Here is a 23,373-nt window from a genome sequence, read left to right as displayed (position 1 = left end):
ACTATGGTGCAAAACAGACAGTTGGCTTTAGATTGACAAATACATTGAGCACATCTCTTCAAAATACTTAAGTTGGGTTAGCTAGTGAATTTGAACCATATTAGCATCGACACGAAATAAATCAAAACAAGACATGGTAACTAGTTGAAACGAGTCACGATTCCCCACACGTCATTTTGTTATTGTTGACAGCTGTCTGGCCAACCAGCACCACAGGTACTCACGGTATTCTGCCACATTGAAGCTTGCGTATATTTTCCGACGTTGTCATCCAACGTTAGCCGACACGTAAACATTTACGATGTCTCTGCTAAAGCGGGCCCACGCGTGTTGAATGTCAAAGCCCTTTGGTCTAGTTCACGGCGATACGGTCGCGTTAGAATGGTTATCGTCACTCATTAGATAATAAAATAAACAGAAATAACACAGAAGGACAAGAACAAGAAGCAAAATGTTAAGATTTTATTTACAAAGTCAATTTTTTGTACGTTTTTTTTTTTTTGCCTTACAGAAAGTAAAAAATAAACAGCCACAACCAGCCAGTGTACACAGTACGTCCCCAATTACACCCTATTCCCTAAGTAGTGCACCACTTTAGACCAGAACCCTATGGCAGCCCCATTCCCTAAGTAGTGCACTACTTTAGACCAGGACCCTATGGCAACCCCATTCCCTAAGTAGTGCACTACTTTAGACCAGGACCCTATGGCAACCCCATTCCCTAAGTAGTGCACTACTTTAGACCAGAACCCTATGGCAACCCCATTCCCTAAGTAGTGCACCACTTTAGACCAGGACCCTATGGCAACCCCATTCCCTAAGTAGTGCACTACTTTAGACCAGGACCCTATGGCAACCCCATTCCCTAAGTAGTGCACCACTTTAGACCAGGACCCTATGGCAACCCCATTCCCTAAGTAGTGCACTACTTTAGACCAGAACCCTATGGCAGCCCTATTCCCTAAGTAGTGCACCACTTTAGACCAGGACCCTATGGCAACCCCATTCCCTAAGTAGTGCACTACTTTAGACCAGGACCCTATGGCAACCCCATTCCCTACGTAGTGCACCACTTTAGACCAGGACCCTATGGCAACCCCATTCCCTAAGTAGTGCACTACTTTAGACCAGGACCCTATGGCAACCCCATTCCCTAAGTATTGCACCACTTTAGACCAGGACCCTATGGCAACCCCATTCCCTAAGTAGTGCACTACTTTAGACCAGGACCCTATGGCAACCCCATTCCCTAAGTAGTGCACCACTTTAGACCAGAACCCTATGGCAACCCCATTCCCTAAGTAGTGCACCACTTTAGACCAGAACCCTATGGCAACCCCATTCCCTAAGTAGTGCACCACTTTAGACCAGAACCCTATGGCAACCCCATTCCCTAAGTAGTGCACCACTTTAGACCAGGACCCTATGGCAACCCCATTCCCTAAGTAGTGCACCACTTTAGACCAGAACCCTATGGCAACCCCATTCCCTACGTAGTGCACTACTTTAGACCAGAACCCTATGGCAACCCCATTCCCTAAGTAGTGCACCACTTTAGACCAGGACCCTATGGCAACCTCATTCCCTACGTAGTGCACCACTTTAGACCAGGACCCTATGGCAACCCCATTCCCTAAGTAGTGCACTACTTTAGACCAGGACCCTATGGCAACCCCATTCCCTAAGTAGTGCACTACTTTAGACCAGGACCCTATGGCAACCCCATTCCCTAAGTAGTGCACTACTTTAGACCAGAACCCTATGGCAACCCCATTCCCTACGTAGTGCACCCTAAGGATTAGGGTGTGATTTGAGACGTAAGCCAGAGTGATGTTACCTCTGGGTCCAACCCGAACCCGAAACACAGGGAGGAGAGACAAGACAGCACTGACAAAAATACAAAACAAAAAATCCCCTGAAAAAACGATTTTAAAAAGCTCTGACGGCAGAAACAAAACAGAAAAACTCTAGCTAATGTCTCACAAGGAACCCCATTCCGTATGTAGACCAGAACCCTATGGCAGCCCCATTCCCTAAGTAGTGCACTACTTTAGACCAGGACCCTATGGCAACCCCATTCCCTAAGTAGTGCACTACTTTAGACCAGAACCCTATAGCAACCCAATTCCCTAAGTAGTGAACTACTTTAGACCAGGACCCTATGGCAACCCCATTCCCTAAGTAGTGCACCACTTTAGACCAGAACCCTATGGCAACCCCATTCCCTAAGTAGTGAACTACTTTAGACCAGAACCCTATGGCAACCCCATTCCCTAAGTAGTGCACCACTTTAGACCAGAACCCTATGGCAACCCCATTCCCTAAGTAGTGAACTACTTTAGACCAGAACCCTATGGCAACCTCATTCCCTACGTAGTGCACCACTTTAGACCAGGACCCTATGGCAACCCCATTCCCTAAGTAGTGCACCACTTTAGACCAGAACCCTATGGCAACCCCATTCCCTAAGTAGTGCACCACTTTAGACCAGAACCCTATGGCAACCCCATTCCCTAAGTAGTGCACTACTTTAGACCAGAACCCTATGGCAACCCCATTCCCTAAGTAGTGCACCACTTTAGACCAGAACCCTATGGCAACCCCATTCCCTAAGTAGTGAACTACTTTAGACCAGAACCCTATAGCAACCCCATTCCCTAAGTAGTGAACTACTTTAGACCAGAACCCTATGGCAACCCCATTCCCTAAGTAGTGAACTACTTTAGACCAGAACCCTATGGCAACCCCATTCCCTAAGTAGTGAACTACTTTAGACCAGAACCCTATAGCAACCCCATTCCCTAAGTAGTGAACTACTTTAGAACTGAGCTTATTTATTTATTATTATTCTTTTTTTGAAAATAAAACAAGGGGCCCTTGCCAAAACCAGTGCACTAAACAGGGATTAATTTGGGACACAGCTGAGGTTGACGAGTTTGTCCCCGCCCCGGTGATGTCACGGAATGTTGCGCGGTGACGAAAGACCCGGTTGTTTCGGGATTCTACCCATACACCCCCCCCCCCCAAATTACCACGACACAGGGCAACTCAAGCAAAGGGGTGCGCGTGTAGGATGGAGTACCAAAAAGCACCCTATTCCCTAATACAGTGCACTACTTGTGACCCTATAGGATTTTTCAAGGCTATGGGCTCTGGTCAAAAAGTAGTGCACTATATAGGGAATAGGGTGCCACTAGGTTGGCTGGAGGGTTTGGGGGAAAAGGGGAGACGGGTGATAGCGGCAGTAAGGGGGCAACTAAAGGCCATGGAGGGGTATCTGAGATATGGAGGGGTATCTGAGATATGGAGGGGTCAGGAGATCTCAGATATCGAGGGGTGTGTGGGACGGGGGAGGGACACTCAATCGTCTTCATCCTCATCTTCAGGATCCCTCTTCCTCTTCTCTCCTTTCACAGGAGAGTCATCCTCTCCTTCTGGAGAGAGAACATTTAGATATGGGTCCCCAAAAGAACAACGTGTTTGCCTGTGTACCAAATGGCCCCTTATTCCATATGTAGTGCACTACCTTGACCAGATAGGGAATAGGGCGCCATTTGGGATCACAACCGTCATGTATGCATGTACATAGCCAAATTAAAATATTTCAATGGAAGTTGGAAGCTACTAACCGTTGTCTTCGTCGTCTTCATCATCGTCTTCGTCATCATCGTCGTCAACATCGCCGTTCACCTCCCCATCCTAGAGAGAGAAAAACAGTTCGTACAACGGACAGCATTGTGGTACCGGGGTTAAGCTAGCGCCTCCAGTCTAGTACCGGGGTTAAGCTAGCGCCTCCAGTGTAGTATCAGGTTTAGCTAACGTTAGCAGGCTAACTTGTTGCTCTTGCTTTGTGAAAACGACCAACATGTGTCGTTCATATCAGAAACGATAACTAGGTGGCACCAGAGCCTGTACTTAATTCAATGTTTTGAATTAGGACTGGGTAATATGGCCAAAATATGTCTCGTGATATTTTTTCCGACAAATTTTTTTTTGACAGTATGATGCCGTTTTATGTATTTCAAGTGTGCTGAGAGTCGTTCCTGTTCATACAGTTTTGACTCCAGCACCTTCTCAAAACAAAAACAAACAAAAATCACATGTTCTTGAATATTAAGACATCATGTAAAAACATCACGTGTTGCTCCCATGTTTTATAGGTGAAAAAATTAAAATATAAATAATTAAAAAACAGTCAAGTTTTGTGCACAAATGTATTTGCATCCGGGTTAGTGAGCATTTCTCCTCTACCGAGATAATCCATCCAACTCAGTAAAATGGTTGAAATTGTCGTATTTATATATTTTTTGTATATAAATATGCTTTATTAGTAGTTCATAACCCTAGGGTGGCAACAAACTAATAAGGGATTTTAAAATTAGGTCTTCATTCTGATTGAAGTTGTATTGAACCGTATTAAACAATCAAAATAATTTCCAGAATTTTTATACATTTCCTGGACTTTAACTACTATTTCCACACGGTGCCACGCACAGATGCATAATATGAACTGCTGGAATCTTGTCATATAGTATGACTATTTAAATTTCATAGAGCCTTGAATGCATTTGTTGTTTGACATAACTTAAGGGAAGAAATATTGACAGGGTAGGAACCAAAGTGTTGGTCAGTTTTTCCAGGTGAGCCTAATTGGATGTTTTTACATTCCATGTTTTCTAACCTCATGTAGCTGCACAAAACATGCTTATCTAGGCCTACACTGTAGTACCAGGCTGTATTAGCTAGCTACGTTTGCTCTGACTCTTGGTACATTTAGCAAGCTAGCTAGCGATTAGTGGCTAACACGATTGATTTTTAGCCACAACTTGCTACGGAAGCATGTCACCAACAGCCATCTGACCGTTCAGAGTGAAAAGCAAGAAAGTGCTTGAGACTCTCCTTGAGTGACAAGGTGACGGGGCTCGGAGTGACCGGGGACTCGGAGAGACCGGGGGACGGGGCATGGAGTGACCAGGGGGACACTAAAAGTAACTTCAGTCCACCAGCCACTGTGGCATGTAGATGGAGAAATCCACTCCAATATGTATAAATTATTATTTAAAAAAAAAGACTGTGCTTAATATTAATAAAATAATAAAAAATGTATTAGTAAGAAGTAATGCGATTTATTGCCCAATTTCATGACGAGTCTTTTAACCAAAATATCAGAAGAATGATGGGTTTGAATACTCATACCACCCACACTAACCATACTATTAGTGAAGTGAGTATATAGCTTATTGGTCATAGTATGGATATAGTTACTATGCAAAAAAAAGTTCCTGGATGTCATACTAAACACAGCCAAAATATACACGCAGAGGACACTAGTTCCATACTTTATAGGGCCGATAATGCAATTCAGGAAATGGGCGTGGCTTCACGGTGTTTTCAGATTTTAAGAAAATGGCGGAAGACATGCAGCCGAGAGAGGATACAAATTCATTGCTTTACCTAATTATGACAAATGTTAAAGAAAATTTAACAATGTCATAAAAAGCTAATTACTTTTCAAATAAATTACCTTAAAACATTTTGTTGGCTGACAATTTGTTAGCTACGTTGTCCTTATGAATTGCATATCATTACAGCAGTATGTTCCGGTATGTTAGTCGGCTACGTATACATCAAACTTGCCAGTATATTAATTTTGGGCCAACCAACTCCCCAACGTTTATTCCCGTCATTCTTAGCTTAGCTAAATGCTATAGTGTGCGTTCTCAATGGACATTTTTTGCAAATCCGTTCTGGCTACCTACTCCTATTTCAGAGCACTCTCTCCCGAGTGTACCAGAGCGCACGATAATGAATGTATGGAGATCTCAACGCCAGTTGAATGTGGCCGGTTAACATCGGCCCCCCCAAAAAAATGCATGATTAAATTGCCAGCAGCACAGTTAGTCACCAACACATCTGGATAACGTGATAACTGCCGAAGCAGCTCTGCTAGGGCGAGTAAAACGGTCAGAATTAGAGGTCGAACGATTATTTTTCAACGCCGATACCGATTATCGGAGAACCCCAAAAAAAAAGCAGATAAACAATTCAAAATTGGCCGATTTATAACTGACAATTACCACAAATACTGAATGAACACTTATAAACACACATAAAATCATATGCTAAACATGTAACATGCGTGTATTCAACATGACATCCGTGTTCTTACCTCTCCACTCTCCCCACTGTCATCATCTTCCTCTGCAACGACCTCTTCGTCGTCCTCCTCCTCTTCGTCCTCCTCCTCTTCAGACTCTCCCTCCTCCCCCTCTGTTCCACAGGACAAAAACAACATTAGACCATCCCTCCTCTCTTCAGACTCTCCCTCTTCCCCCTCTGTCCTATAGGACAAGACCAGAGACGACAACAGCTCAAGTCAAGTGCCATTTCAATTAACGTGATACATCTGGCCAAATCAGGGTGTCGGCCCATGGGCCCAAGTTATTATTTGGGGGAATTTATTGTTGGGACATAAAATACAAAAAAAAAAACATCAGGAAATCAGCACCAACTGATTTTAATCGAGGAAATTTGTTCCCAAATAAAGCAGAGAGAGACGTGATCGTATCCTTTGAAATTATTGTTTTAGTCAAATACTGTATCTGTTTCCTTCACAGTTCATTTGCAGACTACAAATTATTGTGTTCTGGCCCCCTGACCATCTGCTCAAAAAATAAATACATTTAAAACAACCCCGAAGGCTGAATCTAGATCATCCCTGCCCTATATAGTGTAATCTCAACATCTCCATAAAGAGACACGATAAATAATTAATCTGCCAGATTCATAGAGACACTGGGACCGTGTCCATTTCTGCAGACAGAAACTAGCTAACTAACTACGACGTCCCCTTGGATGTTTTGCTCATGTGACAACCTTTCAGTTGGTGTTTCTTTAAGAATTTAGGGAAGGGGGGGATGCCTAGTCAGTTGCGAAACTAACTTTCCGTATTTAACCGAACCCCTCTGAATCAGAGAGAAGTGTTGGGGGGGGGGGCTGCCGTAGGGCCCAGGGAGCAGTTGTTGTTGGGGGTTAAGTGCCTTGCTCAAGGGCAGAACGACAGATTTTTTCCCCACCTTGCAGCCCCTCAAGTTTCAAACCAGCATCCCTTTTGGTTACTGGCCCAACACTCTTAACCAGCTACCTGCCGCCCCATAAATTAGCTCTCAGGAAGTCTCACCTTCATCATCTTCATCCTCGACCCCGTCTCCCTCGCCGTCCGAGTCGGAGGCCTCGCAGTCTTCGATATCGTAGCCATCCAGGTACGTGAGCTGCGGGAGGAGCTTGAAGATGCTCTCTCTGTAGTCTCCCAGGTTGGTGACCTCGCAGTTAAACAGGTCCAGGGACTTCAGTATGGGAAGCTTTTTCTAACAAGGGAGAGGTTATAACAGTGTTATTCCCAGCTATAACAGTCTCATGTACAGTTATAAAGTTAAGTTAAGACTAGGGTATAAATAAAGTTATAAATGTCACAGTTATAAGTCGTATTAAGAGCTACGACAGTCTCATTCCAAGTTATAAGCGGTTTTAACCTGTCATGTTCCCAGCTAGAACGGTGTTATTTAGGAACGGTTCCAAAAGCAGTCTTATTTAGGGATGCACGATATATCGGCGAACATATCGGAATCGGACGATATTAGCTAAAAATGTCACCGTTGGTATCGGCCATTTGACGAGTAAAAAAAACCACCCGTTGCAAGCCAAGAGCCACCACTGCTATCAGTAGCACTGTCAAAAATGCACAACAACGAAAAAGTCTGCAAACACCGGCCACGAACGATGTGTTTACAATACCACGTTGGTAATAAAGCATAACTTGTTTGGCCGCAACTTCTGGGGTAGCTAGCTTTAGCTTGGTATCTGGCTAGCTTTAGCTTGGTATCTGGCTAGCTTTAGCTTGGTATCTGGCTAGCTTTAGCTTGGTATCTGGCTAGCTTTAGCTTGGTATCTGGCTAGCTTTAGCTTGGTATCTGGCTAGCTTTAGCTTGGTATCTGGCTAGCACCAATACAACCAGCCTGAAAACAATGACCAGTAGAAACTGCAGTCATTGTCATTAGTCTTAGCAATGATTTAGGAATCCTTGTGATTAAGTATTGCCAGTTGTTGTTCACCTATTGAAATTGAACTTCAGTTCATGAAAATAAATAGCTAGCCATCTACTTAACCCTGTTGCCCAAAGCTAACGTTATAAACAGAAACTAGCTTTATCTTGCTAGTGAGGCTCGAGCGGACCGGGTTGTGAAGCTAGCCACAATAAAGATTAGGCACAATAGTGGAATTTGCCTTCAAAATAAAAGTACGCCTGAAAGTGATGCAGAAGGTTACAATTGGTAGAATCACGCTATATTTAGACTAGATAATGTTAAAAAGGCTGGAATGTGAAGCAATGAAATTTGGTATCAATCTACTCGGCTGATGAGTTTACGCAAATATTAACGTTGCTCTTATCGCGGGACCGACCACCATTTATCAAATAAGAACTGTCTTATAAATTAGGGTTATTTTAGATGATGACACCTAGCTATATAGTTAGCTAGCTAGGATTCCCAGCTAGCTAACTATAGCTACTGAAACAGATTGTCATTTTGCTATGTGTTTATGGGAAGAACATTGTTTGCATCTATGAGCTAGCTAGCGGTTTAAAATAATCAGCACTGTAGGAGAACGATACAACTTTACCAACATCATGTGACATATGAAATAGGAGTGAGTGTAATAACTACTTTAAAATAAATAAATATAAATATATATAGAATGCTTTAAATTAATGTGACGTGCCAGTCATATTCAGGTCCTGATTGGTCAACAAGCTTATTTGGTATAGTGTTATTTGACACGCAAAGACCCAAACGTCGTTCCATAGTGTGAGACATCCTGGTTGAGAATGAAACGGCTGAACGACGAAACAGCAAGGAAGTGAAAGAAATGGATTTGACTAGTCATGGGGACGTCATAATGACAACAAAATAACTTTTTGGGTCAGTGTGGTGTGTGTGTAACCTTCATTGAACTAGGCAAGCCAGTGAAGAATACATTCTTATTTACAACGATGGCCTACACCGGGCCAACGCTAGGCCAATCGTGCGCCGCCCCATGTAACTCCCAATCACGGCCGGATGTGATGGACCCTGGATTCGACCCAGGGACTGTAGTTTTTTTGAGCACTGAAAATATTGGATACCGGTTTCAGCCAAAATGTAATATCAGTGCATCACTAGTCGTATTCAGTAACAGTTCCAACACCCGACCAGGGGTCGTATTCAGTAACAGTTCCAACACCCGACCAGGGGTCGTAATTCAGTAACAGTTCCAACACCCGACCAGGGGTCGTAATTCAGTAACAGTTCCAACACCCGACCAGGGGTCGTAATTCAGTAACAGTTCCAACACCCGACCAGGGGTCGTATTCAGTAACCGTTCCAACACCCGACCGACCAGGGGTCGTAATTCAGTAACAGTTCCAACACCCGACCAGGGGTCGTATTCAGTAACGTTTCGAACACCCACCAGTGGTTCCAGTGTGCTGATGTCCTTGAACTTGTTCCCAGAGAGGTTGAGGTGTGTGAGGTTGACCAGCCTCTCAGCCAGCACCTCCAGACCACCGGATATCCTGTTGTCACTTAGCTCCAACTACAGAAGAAGAAGAAACAGTCACGTTATTTATTTTCAGCCCGGGGGGGGGGACAGAAGAGTCTTGTCTGTGTCATGTGACACGGTGAAAAGCAACACTTTGTTATGACCATTAATTATGCATTTAACTGGTCTTAAAAAGGGTAAACAGATTATTACCATGATCTATGATATTATTACCCATCTTCCAACGGGACTAGTTCATGGAGTCATTTAAAATTACCGAAATGTTTTGCCGGATTAAAACAAAGTTTAAAAAGTGAGAAGCCAAAACAGAAAGGAAATGTTTAAAACATCCCCCTGGTTTACAGTGATGGTTTCCCTTGTTTAAAAACATCCCCCTGGTTTACAGTGATGGTTCCCTTGTTTAAAAACATCCCCCTGGTTTACAGTGATGGTTCCCTTGTTTAAAAACATCCCCCTGGTTTACAGTGATGGTTCCCTTGTTTAAAAACATCCCCCTGGTTTACAGTGATGGTTTCCCTTGTTTAAAAACATCCCTCTGGTTTACAGTGATGGTTTCCCTTGTTTAAAAACATCCCCCTGGTTTACAGTGATGGTTTCCCTTGTTTAAAACATCCCCCTGGTTTACAGTGATGGTTTCCCTTGTTTAAAAACACCCCCCTGGTTTACAGTGATGGTTTCCCTTGTTTAAAAACATCCCCCTGGTTTACAGTGATGGTTTCCCTTGTTTAAAAACATCCCCCTGGTTTACAGTGATGGTTTCCCTTGTTTAAAAACATCCCCCTGGTTTACAGTGATGGTTTCCCTTGTTAAAAACATCCCCCCACATGCTGGTTTACAGTGATGGCTCCCTTGTTTAAAAACATCCCCCTGGTTTACAGTGATGGTTTCCCTTGTTTAAAAACATCCCCCTGGTTTACAGTGATGGTTTCCCTTGTTTAAAACATCCCCTTCAACAATAGCTACATGCTGGTTTAGTGTGATGCTACCTTTCCTCAGTTTGGGTATGATTGATGTGACTATGGGGCTGTATGGGCCCTGTTCAGGTGTAGTGCACTGTAAAATAAACAATGGTGCCAATTGGGCCACAACCCTAGCCGTCATACCTTTTTTAATTTCCCCAGTTTGGGTATGTTTGAGACGTTGATGAGGCCGACGTTGATGAGACTCAACAGTTCCAGGTTCTCAAACTCCTCCGTTATGCCCTCCATTTTCCCCTCGTTCGACCGACAGTTATCCAGGACAAGCTCCTGAACCTAAAAGAGAAGGCCAGGGAGAGAAACGGAGTAGGGAGAAGGAAAAAAAAGAAGAGGGATAAATAAACGTTTATGTCCGTAGTTATTTTGAATATTTTACATGAATTTCTATCAAAAAGTGCAAATGGGGAAAAAAATAATTGTGTTTCGAATCTGTTTTATTTGGCACTTGGAAAGCAGCCATGTTTATAAGCAGAACTGTTTGTAAACTGTGTGCACGTGATGTAGATAGCTGGTGAGGGGACTCGATTAACCTCCCCCGGGCTGGCGTGTTTTGCACTGGTGAAATGTGGTTGCTTTCGTTTTGGAACCGGGCCTTCCGGGCATGAACCAAGTGGCCCGCTCAAAAGTCGGTTCAAAGCATGGGAGTCACGAGAAAGATTCTGTGTGCACGTGCAAAAAATAATTGCTTTTGATTTAAAAAAAAAAACAAAACAATTAAAACAATTAAAATTAAACTGCCTTCCCAATGAAAACTACATAGAAAAACAGATTTGATGGAAAAGTGATGTACGTTTCTGGACGACGCACGATGTTGCTAACATGACCGAGCGGCACAGATTATTGTTCTATTTGAGAAAGGCGCTTCTCCTCGCCGCTTTTGCCAGTTCAAGTCAACGGCTATAGTCCGGTGCCCCACAGCTCAGCATAACCGAATCCCCCCCCAATGTTACCTAGCCACCTAAAGTAGCCAGCAAAGTTACGTTGCTAGCCAGCTAGCTAACGGACGGGTCTTTAACCGGTCAAAGTGTATCCAAAACAGTTCGCGGCTGTGTACATTTACTATCATTTCAAAATAAACTATTCGTAGCTATAACCGATAATTTAAAAAAAAAAATAGTCTAATGATTCGCTTTCTAGTTAGCCGGCATGCTAGATACGCGCCCAACAACGTTGAGTCCTATGCTAGCTAAAAAATGGCTACCGCTATGCTAGCTAAAAATGGCTACCGCTACGCTAGCTAAAAATGGCTACCGCTATGCTAGCTAAAAATGGCTACCGCTATGCTAGCTAAAAATGGCTACCGCTACGCTAGCTAAAAATGGCTACCGCTATGCTAGCTAAAAATGGCTACCGCTATGCTAGCTAAAAATGGCTACCGCTACGCTAGCTAAAAATGGCTACCGCTACGCTAGCTAAAAATGACTACCGACCGCTATGCTAGCTAAAAATGGCTACCGCTATGCTAGCTAAAAATGGCTACCGCTATGCTAGCTAAAAATGGCTACCGCTATGCTAGCTAAAAATGGCTACCGCAATGTTCGCAATGATGTTCAGTGTGTTGGCCTTTACTTTGATAGTAAGGTTGATTGTTACAAAATATACATCTGTATTAAACAAAAAAAACTACAGCAGATGGCTAACAATATAAAAAAAAACGTATTTTGTGTGATAGTAGTTAACCATTTTGTTAGCCATTTTCCTGTTTACCTCACGGGTCCGGTTTGACTTGTAAAGTGATTCAGCGAAGTTAACGTAGGCAGATAAATTAGCGCTCCTAAAAACGAATGCATCTAATGGCATTACCTAGTTAATTTACAATATACATACTTATCTCATTAGAAATTGAGTTTGAGAAAACGTAGGAGGTAAAGAAAGTATTTTACCAGCAGCAGGCTTTCAGAGGACCCCATGTGCTCGACATGACTTCCACACACAGTAAACTTTGGTGTCGCATGTTAACCTAAATCATATACTTACATCCGACGGCGTCCTATTTCTCAGTTCTAGGTGAATTCTCTTTTTCATGTCCATTTTCCCCCCCTCCTCTCTTATCTCTCGGATCTGGTTGGACCGTTTTCTGGGTTTCTACAGCCTTGCTCGCTACGGTTGATGATCTTGAAGCGAAAAGAGAGAGCTGCGTTCGTGGAAGTCAGAAAGTGGGTCAAATGCGAATGATCTGTTTGCGCCGAGTAGAAACCGCGGCGAAACTAAAATACTCAACAGTGCCCGGTGTGGCCGCGTTACCGCACTACAGGCAACATGCATGACTTATTGACGAACTACGGATGCACCAAGCTTTGGGACCCAACACCTGTGATGGAAAAAGTCACGAATTGTCATACTTGGGTGAGAGTAGAAACACCCTAATAGAAAATGACTCAAGTAAAAGTGAAAGTCACCCAGTGAAATACTACTCGAGGAAAAGTATTTGGTTTAAAATATACGTAAGTATCAAAAGTAAATGTAAGTGCTAAAACATACTTAAGTATCAAAAGTAAAAGTATAAATCATTTCAAATTCATTATATGAAGCAAACCAGACGGCACCATTTTCTTGTTTTTTTTTTTATTTCATTAAGAATAGTCAGTGTCACACCAACTCTCAGACATAAATGACAAAGGAAGCATTTGTGTTTAGCGAGTCTGCCAGATCAGAGACAGTATTGATGACCAGGGATGTTCTCTTGATAAGTGCGCGATTTTGACAATTTTCCTGTCCTGCTAATCATTCAAAATCTAACGAGTACTTTTAGGTGCCAGGGAAAATGTATGGAGTAAAACGTACATTATTTTCTTTAGGAATGTAGTAAAGTAAAAGTTGTCCAAATATATAAATAGTAAAGTAAATTAGATACTATAAAAAAACTACTTAAGTAGTCATTTAAAGTATTTTTACGTCAATTTAAACTGCTGCCAATACACAGACTCACGATTTTGTGTCCCAAAACTAGATGCAGCTTATAGCTGAAAATAAGAACTTATAATACTTGTGATGCATTAAAAAGTACAACGGATAAACAAGCAAGTGTTTGTTTCTTGGCTATTTGGGAGAGAATTTTAGCGTTATTGTTATTACCACGGTATAAATTAAATCGAACATAATTCTAATTTCAAATTCTTCGTTGCCAGCAATGTTGATGCAATATCAGTTGTTACCACACGGTGGGATTGTTGCTGTCGCATTTGCATGGCTATGGACTCTTAGGCCTTCAGTTCCCGAAGTACAATAGCCTACTATGGAACTTTCTGGAGTTAGTTCCAATTCGTAATTCTATGGTTCCATCTCCAGTTCTATGGTATGAAACTGTGATATGAAACCATTTGGCTTTTGATGTTCCACGGGGTTCCAGTATTCTGATTTGGAATATTCACCAACACTGGAGTTCTATGCCATTTCTCCACACCTTTAGCTGTTCAAGTCTCTTTCAGTGTGCATTACTGTACTGTTGTTTATTGCTGCTGCCGCTGTTTTAAAGCTGCAGTCCGTAATTCAAACAACATTTTGTGTGAGTTTAAGAGAGACAGTAGAGATCCAATCCAGTTTTTTGTGTCATAGTGTTTATTTGAACAAGTCACATAACTATATTGTATTCATCATCTCACAACAGACATCATTCAGATCATGGGCTGGTGGTCCAGCATAGGAGGGAAACAGCAACATCAACACCTCTCTATCCCACCCTCCCTCCTCTCTATCAAAATCCTGATTGATACAACAGGCAGATGATACTGTACACACACACACACACACACACACACACACACACACACACACACAGGGTGGAAACCACAGAATTAGAATTCTAATTCTGGAATCCTAATTTATTCAAATTCTGTGGTGGAACACAAACCAACACAGGTAGATATTGTCTGTACAGTCCTCACTGAGGCTCAAATACCTCAGACAAATAAATAGCTAAATAAATTAAAAACAAGTCAAAACCATCACAGCAGGAAATCCTGGGTTAAAGTTCCTCCCAAATGTCCCCCCTATCTCCTACGTAGTACACTACTTTCAACTAGTACCACAAAAATAATAGGGAGAGATTACAGAGCACTGGATTGCCTTGGACAACCACAAAAACAGCTGCAGCTGTACTCCGTACCAGGCGTTCTACTGTACTTTCTTCACACTGAACACTCCTCGGGCTCTAATTTAAGTTGTGCTTCTAATAACACTGTTATTGTAAGGCCCTTTGGCCTATAGGTCTTAACTGTGTATTAGACCGTAAGGAAAAGTACTGACACATACGGTAGGAAGGAGACAAAAGGATGCATCCCAAATAGCACACTATTCCCTATATAGTGCACTACTACTGACCAGGGCCCATTGGCATTATATTCCCTATATAGTGCACTACTACTGACCAGGGCCCATTGGCATTATATTCCCTATATAGTGCACTACTACTGACCAGGGCCCATTGGCATTATATTCCCTATATAGTGCACTACTACTGACCAGGGCCCATTGGCATTATATTCCCTATATAGTGCACTACTACTGACCAGGGCCCATTGGCATTATATTCCCTATATAGTGCACTACTGTTGAGCAAGGCACTGGTCAAAAGTAGTGCACTAAATAGTGAAGAGGGTGCCATTTAAAATGCAGAGAGAAAACAACATGAGACAGACAGGTGTAGAGATACATACAGAATAGACAGAGACATCTATAGTTCGACAGCCTCACTCAAGACAGCCCTCAGTATTTCTGAGGTTATTAAAAATGTTGACATTGGTTATTGCCTCGTCATTAATTTTTTTTTTTTATTCAAGATTGTCAAGTCAACTTGTTCAGAGAGAAAGAGAATGTGTATTTTCACTTAGTCTCCAAGGCCGATAATACTATCAGTAACATGTCTGTTTTCAGAGTAAAAAAAAACAGCAACAACAAACCAGGGTCTAAAATGGTACCCTATTCCCAGGGGTATTCAACTCTGACCCCTACGAGGTCGGCTGCTTTTCTGTTCTAACTAATAATTAATATCACCCCACCTGGTGTCCCAGGTCTAAATCAGGCCCTGATTAGAAAGAGAATCACCCACCTGGTGTCCAAGGTCTAAATCAGGCCCTGATTAGAGGAGATTCACCCACCTGGTGTCCAAGGTCTAAATCAGTCCCCGATTATAGGGGAATCCCCACCTGGTGTCCCAGGTCTAAATCAGGTCCGATTAGAGGAGAATCACCCACCTGGTGTCCCAGGTCTAAATCAGTCCCTGATTAGAGGGGGAATCACCCACCTGGTGTCCCAGGTCTAAATCAGTCCCTGATTAGAGGAGAATCACCCACCTGGTGTCCCAGGTCTAAATCAGTCCCTGATTAGAGGAGAATCACCCACCTGGTGTCCCAGGTCTAAATCAGGCCCAGATTAGAGGAGAATCACCCACTTGGTGTCCCAGGTCTAAATCAGGCCCGATTAGAGGAGAATCACCCAGGTCTAAATCAGTCCCCGATTAGAGGGGAACAATGCAAAGATGCATTGGAACTGGCTCGGAGGTCCAGAGTTGAGTTTGAGGGCCCTAATATATAGTGCACTACTTTGGGGTGCCATTTCAAACACAACCTAAACCCAAACCCGGGGAGCTCTTCTTAGTGATCCTTCACACTTAAGAAACCACTGTAGCAGAGAGGATGAACAGTAGGGTTTACAGCCAGGGCCTTAGTGATGATGTCACCACCACAGCAGCAGCACAGATACTACACCAGCAAGGCACACACACTAGTCGGTGAGCTCAAGACCAACGACAATCTCACTGGAAAAAAACACAGAAATAAAAATGTATACCAGTATTGCATCAACAACCAACGTATGGTATACATACAGTACCTATGGTATACATACAGTACCTATGGTATACATACAGTACCTATGGTATACATACAGTACCTATGTTATACATACAGTACCTATGGTATACATACAGTACCTATGTTATACATACAGTACCTATGTTATACATACAGTACCTATGGTATACATACAGTACCTATGGTATACATACAGTACCTATGTTATACATACAGTACCTATGGTATACATACAGTACCTATGTTATACATACAGTACCTATGGTATACATACAGTACCTATGGTATACATACAGTACCTATGGTATACATACAGTACCTATGGTATACATACAGTACCTATGGTATACACAGTACCCACATCCAACAACATAGCCTGGCTTCCACATCCTAAAACATAGCCCGGCTTCCACATCCTACAACATAGATAGATATCTGTGGTTCTGGGCCAGTATATTCCAATGACAACATAGATATCTGTGGTTCTGGGCCAGTAGATTCCAATGACAACATAGATTACTGTGGTTCTGGGCCAGTAGATTCCAATGACAACATAGATATCTGTGGTTCTGGGCCAGTAGCTTCCAATGACAACATAGATATCTGTGGTTCTGGGCCAGTAGCTTTCAATGACAACATAGATATCAGTGGTTCTGGGCCAGTAGCTTTCAATGACAACATAGATATCAGTGGTTCTGGGCCAGTAGATTCCAATGACAACATAGATATCTGTGGTTCTGGGCCAGTAGATTCCAATGACAACATAGATATCTGTGGTTCTGGGCCAGTAGCTTTCAATGACAACATAGATATCAGTGGTTCTGGGCCAGTAGCTTTCAATGACAACATAGATATCAGTGGTTCTGGGCCAGTAGATTCCAATGACAACAAAGATATCTGTGGTTCTGGGCCAGTAGATTCCAATGACAACATAGATATCTGTGGTTCTGGGCCAGTAGCTTCCAATGACAACATAGATATCTGTGGTTCTGGGCCAGTAGCTTTCAATGACAACATAGATAAACATCAGGATGTAACAGTTGACAGCAGAAGAAAATGGACAATGAATAGCAGAAAAAAACGAACAATACTATATAATGTACAAGCAAACACACATACAGGTAAATATCACTGTATTTTTAGAGTTGGACTCTAGCATGACACACAACACAAATAAACCTACACATTATGGAATAAACAACAATGATGTCCTACGTCATATAGTAGTATATATGTAGTAGATTATGTAGCCTGTGATTTTTCCATTGGCCTCTGAGGGGGGGGGGGGGCTGCCAGTTGACTATGATGGTACGTGGTTTCGGCTCCTTGCTCACCACAGTCACGTCTTTTGGCTGTACGTTTTACAGGATGGTCATGTGATTCTGTGACACCTTTTTAAATATCTTGACTATAAATAGTCTGTCAGCCCTTCAAAAAGGGGGTCATTCAGTGACACATTTACCTCATATAGGAGTGATCAATACTCGTCAATACTTACAAATGCTGAAACAGCTGTTTTGTCTGTGGTAACACAGGAAACGCTAGTATGATCATTCATTTGCATACGTCGATGACTAATAAATACGATTATTTTCATGAATTGTATAAAGAAAAGTACTGTGGTGAACCTATTTGCTGTAAAGTCTGCTTCCAACTCACACTCTCAAATATGTAGACCCCCCCCCCCCCCCCCCCCCCCTTGAACGCGGCTCACTCTCCAGATCCCAATCACCTGAATTCGGATCACCTGTTCACACACACACCTGTATGTCATTATCACACACGGTTTAGTTCAGTTCTTTGCACCCCATCATTGTGAGGTGTTGATTGTTTTATGATACACATCTGTGAGAAGCGCTTCCTGTAATTTACACTTCCTGTAATTTACACTTCCTGTAATTTACACCTCCTGTGTATGATCGTTTTTGCCTGCCTCACTAACGACCCCTTTTGCCTATTCTCCCCTGCCTGTACCTTAGGCTATGGTACAGGAAATCTGATAGGCTATCTCCCAGACGACGTTAGTAGCCTTTTCCCTGGCTGTACTGTTACCCTTTTTGGGCTCTCTGTGTATGGCCTTCTGCCTGCCCCTGGATCCAGCAACCTGCCTCCTCCTGTGTATGACCTTCTGCCTGCCCCTGGACCCAGCGACCTGCCTCCTCCTGTGTATGACCTTCTGCCTGCCCCTGGACCCAGCTCCTTGCCTCCTGTGTATGACCTTCTGCCTGCCCCTGGACCCAGCTCCTTGCCTCCTGAGTATGACCTTCCGCCTGCCCCTGGACCCAGCTACCTGCCTCCTCCTGTGTATGACCTCCTGCCTGCCCCTGGACCCAGCTACCTGCCCCTGGACCCAGCTACCTGCCCCTGGACCCAGCTACCAGCCCCTGGACCCAGCTACCTGCCCCTGGACCCAGCTACCAGCCCCTGGACCCAGCTACCTGCCCCTGGACCCAGCTACCAGCCCCTGGACCCAGCTACCAGCCCCTGGACCCAGCTACCTGCCACTGGACCCAGCTACCTGCCCCTGGACCCAGCTACCAGCCCCTGGACCCAGCTACCTGCCCCTGGACCCAGCTACCAGCCCCTGGACCCAGCTACCAGCCCCTGAACCCAGCTACCTGCCCCTGGACCCAGCTACCTGCTTCCTCCTGTGGTCCTTTACAAATAAACACCTGCTGCGCCCAGTGCTAGAAACCAGCACTTTGTCTCCCTTCGTGTTCATTATAACTGCACAAGGCAGACAGCTGTATAAAGCCCAGCCTATCTCAGTAGGAGCTTAACAGACTGGGGCGTGCATACAAAATGGTGCCCTACTTTTGACCAGGGTCTATTGGGAGGGGAAGAGATCTGGGCAAAAGTAATGCATTTATATAAGGAACAGGGTTCTATTGTGGATGTACGCAGGCTCCAAACCATTCTTTACCATATTGTGAACCTGAGAGAGAGGCAGAGAGAGAGAGAGGCAGAGAGTGAGGCAGAGAGAGAGTGAGGCAGAGAGAGAGAGAGGCAAAGAGAGAGAGAGGCAGAGAGAGAGAGGCAGAGAGAGAGAGAGAGAGAGGCAGAGAGATAGAGAGAGAGAGAGAGAGAGAGAGAGGCAGAGAGAGAGAGAGGCAGAGAGAGACAGAGCACAGGTGCTTTGGGTGTCCAGCATTGAGGGAATAGGGGACTACATTGGTATGAGGGTCCCATTTCAGATGCAGACCTGACCTTGTAAAACAGACCAGCCCGCTCAGTCTCGTCATACCATATACAAGAGGCCTGGCTTGGGCACACACTGGTTGAATCAACGTTGTGTTCAATTGAAAATTATGTTGAACCCAACGTGGAATAGATGTTGAATTGACATCTTCTCCCTGTGGTAGGGGACTTTTACTCCGAAACAGTCGAATGCTGTATGGCAGAACTGGGCTCCTGAGTGGCGTCACTACAGTCCCTGGTGGTAGGTCGTCATTGACAATAAGTATTTGTTCTTATTAACTGACTTGCCGAGTTAAATAAAGATAAAATAAATCAAGCCGACTGTCAACTCACCTCCATCCATCTCAAGTCACTTTGGTCCTCTGTTGAGAAGACTAAATCAGCCAATGTGTAATAACCCCAACAACCTAGCTACTCCCCTTCCAGTCCTTCCAACCAAAAGTGTATAGGGAATAAGGTGCTATATGGGATGCATTCGAGGGTCTGTGACTGACACAACAGGTATCTGGTGATATAGCGCGCATCACATAGGAAACACAGTCACAACAGGTGGACAGCTTTAGTGACTTCATGGCCCAGAGAAAACAGGTGTCTGGTGATATAGCGCGCATCACATAGGAAACACAGTCACAACAGGTGGACAGCTTTAGTGACTTCATGGCCCAGAGAAAACAGGTGTCTGGTGATATAGCGCGCATCACATAGGAAACACAGTCACAACAGGTGGACAGCTTTAGTGACTTCATGGCCCAGAGAAAACAGGTGTCTGGTGATATAGCGCGCATCACATAGGAAACACAGTCACAACAGGTGGACAGCTTTAGTGACTTCATGGCCCAGAGAAAACAGGTATCTGGTGATATAGCGCGCATCACATAGGAAACACAGTCACAACAGGTGGACAGCTTTAGTGACTTCATGGCCCAGAGAAAACAGGTATCTGGTGATATAGCGCGCATCACATAGGAAACACAGTCACAACAGGTGGACAGCTTTAGTGACTTCATGGCCCAGAGAAAACAGGTATCTGGTGATATAGCGCGCATCACATAGGAAACACAGTCACAACAGGCCTATAAAACAACAAGCATCTGTAACACCACCATCATCATTACAACGCAGGTTGACGTTTGTTGTCGTGAATCTTGCCTCGGAGGCAGAACTGAGCGATTTCCACTAGACGGACCAGCTGCAAAGTCAAAATTGCCTATATATACACACATATATAAATAATTTAAGGTTAGGCATTAAGGTTTTCAATGTGCTTAAGGTTAAGTTCGAAACTCAGATGTTATGACTTTGTGGCTGGTGACCATTCTGCAGAGCTGCCTCCAGAACAACATTCATGCCAAGAAAAGAAAAAACCCTATTAGCATTACAACCGCCACCATGTAACAGTTCTCTTTATTTAACCTTTTAAAACGTCAACCTTTAAATGGCTTGTCCCAGCATGCAATACATTGGAACCTATTACAGTACACATAACCATAGACACATACTGTATATAGATATCTATCCATCTATGACCTTTTACACAATACTCTGATTCCACCAGTTAGTTCAACCATCTCACTACTCTGATTCCACCAGTTAGTTCAGTTAGTTCAACCATCTCACTACTCTGATTCCACCAGTTAGTTCAACCATCTCACTACTCTGATTCCACCAGTTAGTTCAACCATCTCACTACTCTGATTCCACCAGTTAGTTCAGTTAGTTCAACCATCTCACTACTCTGATTCCACCAGTTAGTTCAACCATCTCACTACTCTGATTCCACCAGTTAGTTCAGTTAGTTCAACCATCTCACTACTCTGATTCCACCAGTTAGTTCAACCATCTCACTACTCTGATTCCACCAGTTAGTTCAGTTAGTTCAACCATCTCACTACTCTGATTCCACCAGTTAGTTCAGTTAGTTCAACCATCTCACTACTCTGATTCCACCAGTTAGTTCAACCATCTCACTACTCTGATTCCACCAGTTAGTTCAGTTAGTTCAACCATCTCACTACTCTGATTCCACCAGTTAGTTCAGTTAGTTCAACCATCTCACTACTCTGATTCCACCAGTTAGTTCAGTTAGTTCAACCATCTCACTACTCTGATTCCACCAGTTAGTTCAGTTAGTTCAACCATCTCACTACTCTGATTCCACCAGTTAGTTCAGTTAGTTCAACCAGCTCACTACTCTGATTCCACCAGTTAGTTCAGTTAGTTCAACCAGCTCACTTATCCCTCATTCTTCTTCTTCTTCTTCTTCTTCTTCTTCTTCTTCTTCTTGCAGAATCCTATACAATTGTAGTCCCTTGTTCCTCACAGTTGTAGTTCTTTGTGAAAAAAAGCAGTTGCACTCACACAAGCACAAAGAAGAAGGCGTGGATTAGGCTGGGCAGAGGCTGGGCAGAGGCTGGGCAGAGGCTGGGCAGAGGCTGGGCAGAGGCTGGGCAGAGGCTGGGGCCCCCGGCAGGGAGTGGGGTGAAGATTGGGTGGGGGTGGGTGGCCTAATGAGGAAGTGGAACCAGGATATCCACGTAGTTGATGGGGAAGAAACCTGATTGGCCGTTGACCATTCCCTCGTACCAGTTATCATCGATCTGATTGGTTAGGGTGATGATATCGCCCTCTTTGAAACCCAGCTCACCCTCGTTCTCCGGCACAAAGTCATACAACGCCCGGCAGCACGGTTGGTCCATAGGAGCTGGGGGAGAGAGGGGAAGGGTGGAGAGAAGGAGACGAAGAGAGAGAGGGGGAGAGAGGGGAAGGAGACAAAGAGAGAGAGGGGGAGAGAGTGAGACGAAGAGAGAGAGGGGGAGAGAAAGAGAGAGACCGACAAAGATAAAGACCGACAGAGAGAGAGAACGACAGACAGAGAGAGAACGACTGAGTGTGTCTGTACGTGGATCTGTGAGTCTGTGTCTTAATTTGGATCTGTAAGTCTGTGTGTCTGTATGTGGATCTGTGAGTCTGTGTCTGTACGTGTATCTGTGAGTCTGTGTGTCTGTACGATGATCTGTGTGTCTGTACGTGGATCTGTGTGTCTGTACGTGGATCTGTGTGTCTGTACGTGGATCTGTGTGTCTGTACGTGGATCTGTGTGTCTGTACGTGGATCTGTGTGTCTGTACGTGGATCTGTGTGTCTGTACGTGGATCTGTGAGTCTGTGTGTCTGTACGTGGATCTTTGAGTCTGTGTGTCTGTACGTGGATCTGTGTGTCTGTACGTGGATCTGTGTGTCTGTACGTGGATCTGTGTGTCTGTACGTGGATCTGTGTGTCTGTACGTGGATCTGTGTGTCTGTACGTGGATCTGTGTGTCTGTACGTGGATCTGTGTGTCTGTACGTGGATCTGTGTGTCTGTACGTGGATCTGTGTGTCTGTACGTGGATCTGTGTGTCTGTACGTGGATCTGTGTGTCTGTACGTGGATCTGTGAGTCTGTACGTGGATCTGTGTGTCTGTACGTGGATCTGTGTGTCTGTACGTGGATCTGTGAGTCTGTACGTGGATCTGTGTGTCTGTACGTGGATCTGTGTGTCTGTACGTGGATCTGTGTGTCTGTACGTGGATCTGTGTCTCTGTACGTGGATCTGTGTCTCTGTACGTGGATCTGTGTCTCTGTACGTGGATCTGTGTGTCTGTACGTGGATCTGTGTGTCTGTACGTGGATCTGTGTGTCTGTACGTGGATCTGTGTGTCTGTACGTGGATCTGTGAGTCTGTACGTGTATCTGTGAGTCTGTACGTGTATCTGTGAGTCTGTACGTGTATCTGTGAGTCTGTACGTGTATC

At 44.0% G+C, this 23,373-nt stretch overlaps 2 protein-coding genes and 1 long non-coding RNA gene across 4 annotated transcripts in view; 1 reads left to right on the top strand and 2 right to left on the bottom strand.

The window, feature by feature from the left end:
• Positions 1–2,858: 2,858 nt before the first annotated feature.
• On the bottom strand, positions 2,859–12,772 carry LOC110531333 (acidic leucine-rich nuclear phosphoprotein 32 family member D). 2 transcript variants are annotated; one of them, XM_036987057.1, is made up of 7 exons: positions 12,553–12,772; positions 10,702–10,851; positions 9,509–9,631; positions 7,181–7,367; positions 6,170–6,270; positions 3,630–3,699; positions 2,859–3,431 (listed from the first exon to the last, which is right to left on the bottom strand). In XM_036987057.1, the coding sequence occupies exons 1-7, from the start codon at positions 12,604–12,606 to the stop codon at positions 3,361–3,363; spliced, it is 756 nt and encodes a 251-aa protein (XP_036842952.1). In that variant the 5' UTR covers positions 12,607–12,772; the 3' UTR covers positions 2,859–3,360. The 2 variants fall into 2 exon arrangements, with proteins under 2 accessions (XP_036842952.1, XP_036842951.1); XM_036987056.1 differs by having other exon boundaries at positions 2,859–3,434; positions 12,553–12,771.
• A 6,914-nt stretch (positions 12,773–19,686) lies between these two features.
• On the top strand, positions 19,687–20,932 carry LOC110531347. The gene is made up of 2 exons (XR_005053094.1): positions 19,687–20,567; positions 20,655–20,932. It is a non-coding gene; the product is annotated as an uncharacterized LOC110531347 (long non-coding RNA).
• LOC110531343 (endophilin-A1-like) overlaps positions 20,564–23,373 on the bottom strand; it is a 28,887-nt gene continuing 26,077 nt past the window's right edge. Inside the window, exon 10 of the mRNA XM_036987054.1 lies at positions 20,564–22,284. Coding sequence (XP_036842949.1) covers positions 22,088–22,284 — 197 coding nt within the window. The 3' untranslated portion in view covers positions 20,564–22,087. The remainder of the gene's footprint in view (positions 22,285–23,373) is intronic.

This window comes from Oncorhynchus mykiss, chromosome 9 (assembly GCF_013265735.2).
Source record: "Oncorhynchus mykiss isolate Arlee chromosome 9, USDA_OmykA_1.1, whole genome shotgun sequence".
NCBI lineage: Eukaryota > Metazoa > Chordata > Actinopteri > Salmoniformes > Salmonidae > Oncorhynchus > Oncorhynchus mykiss.
This window is presented reverse-complemented; position numbering and strand designations above follow the sequence as displayed.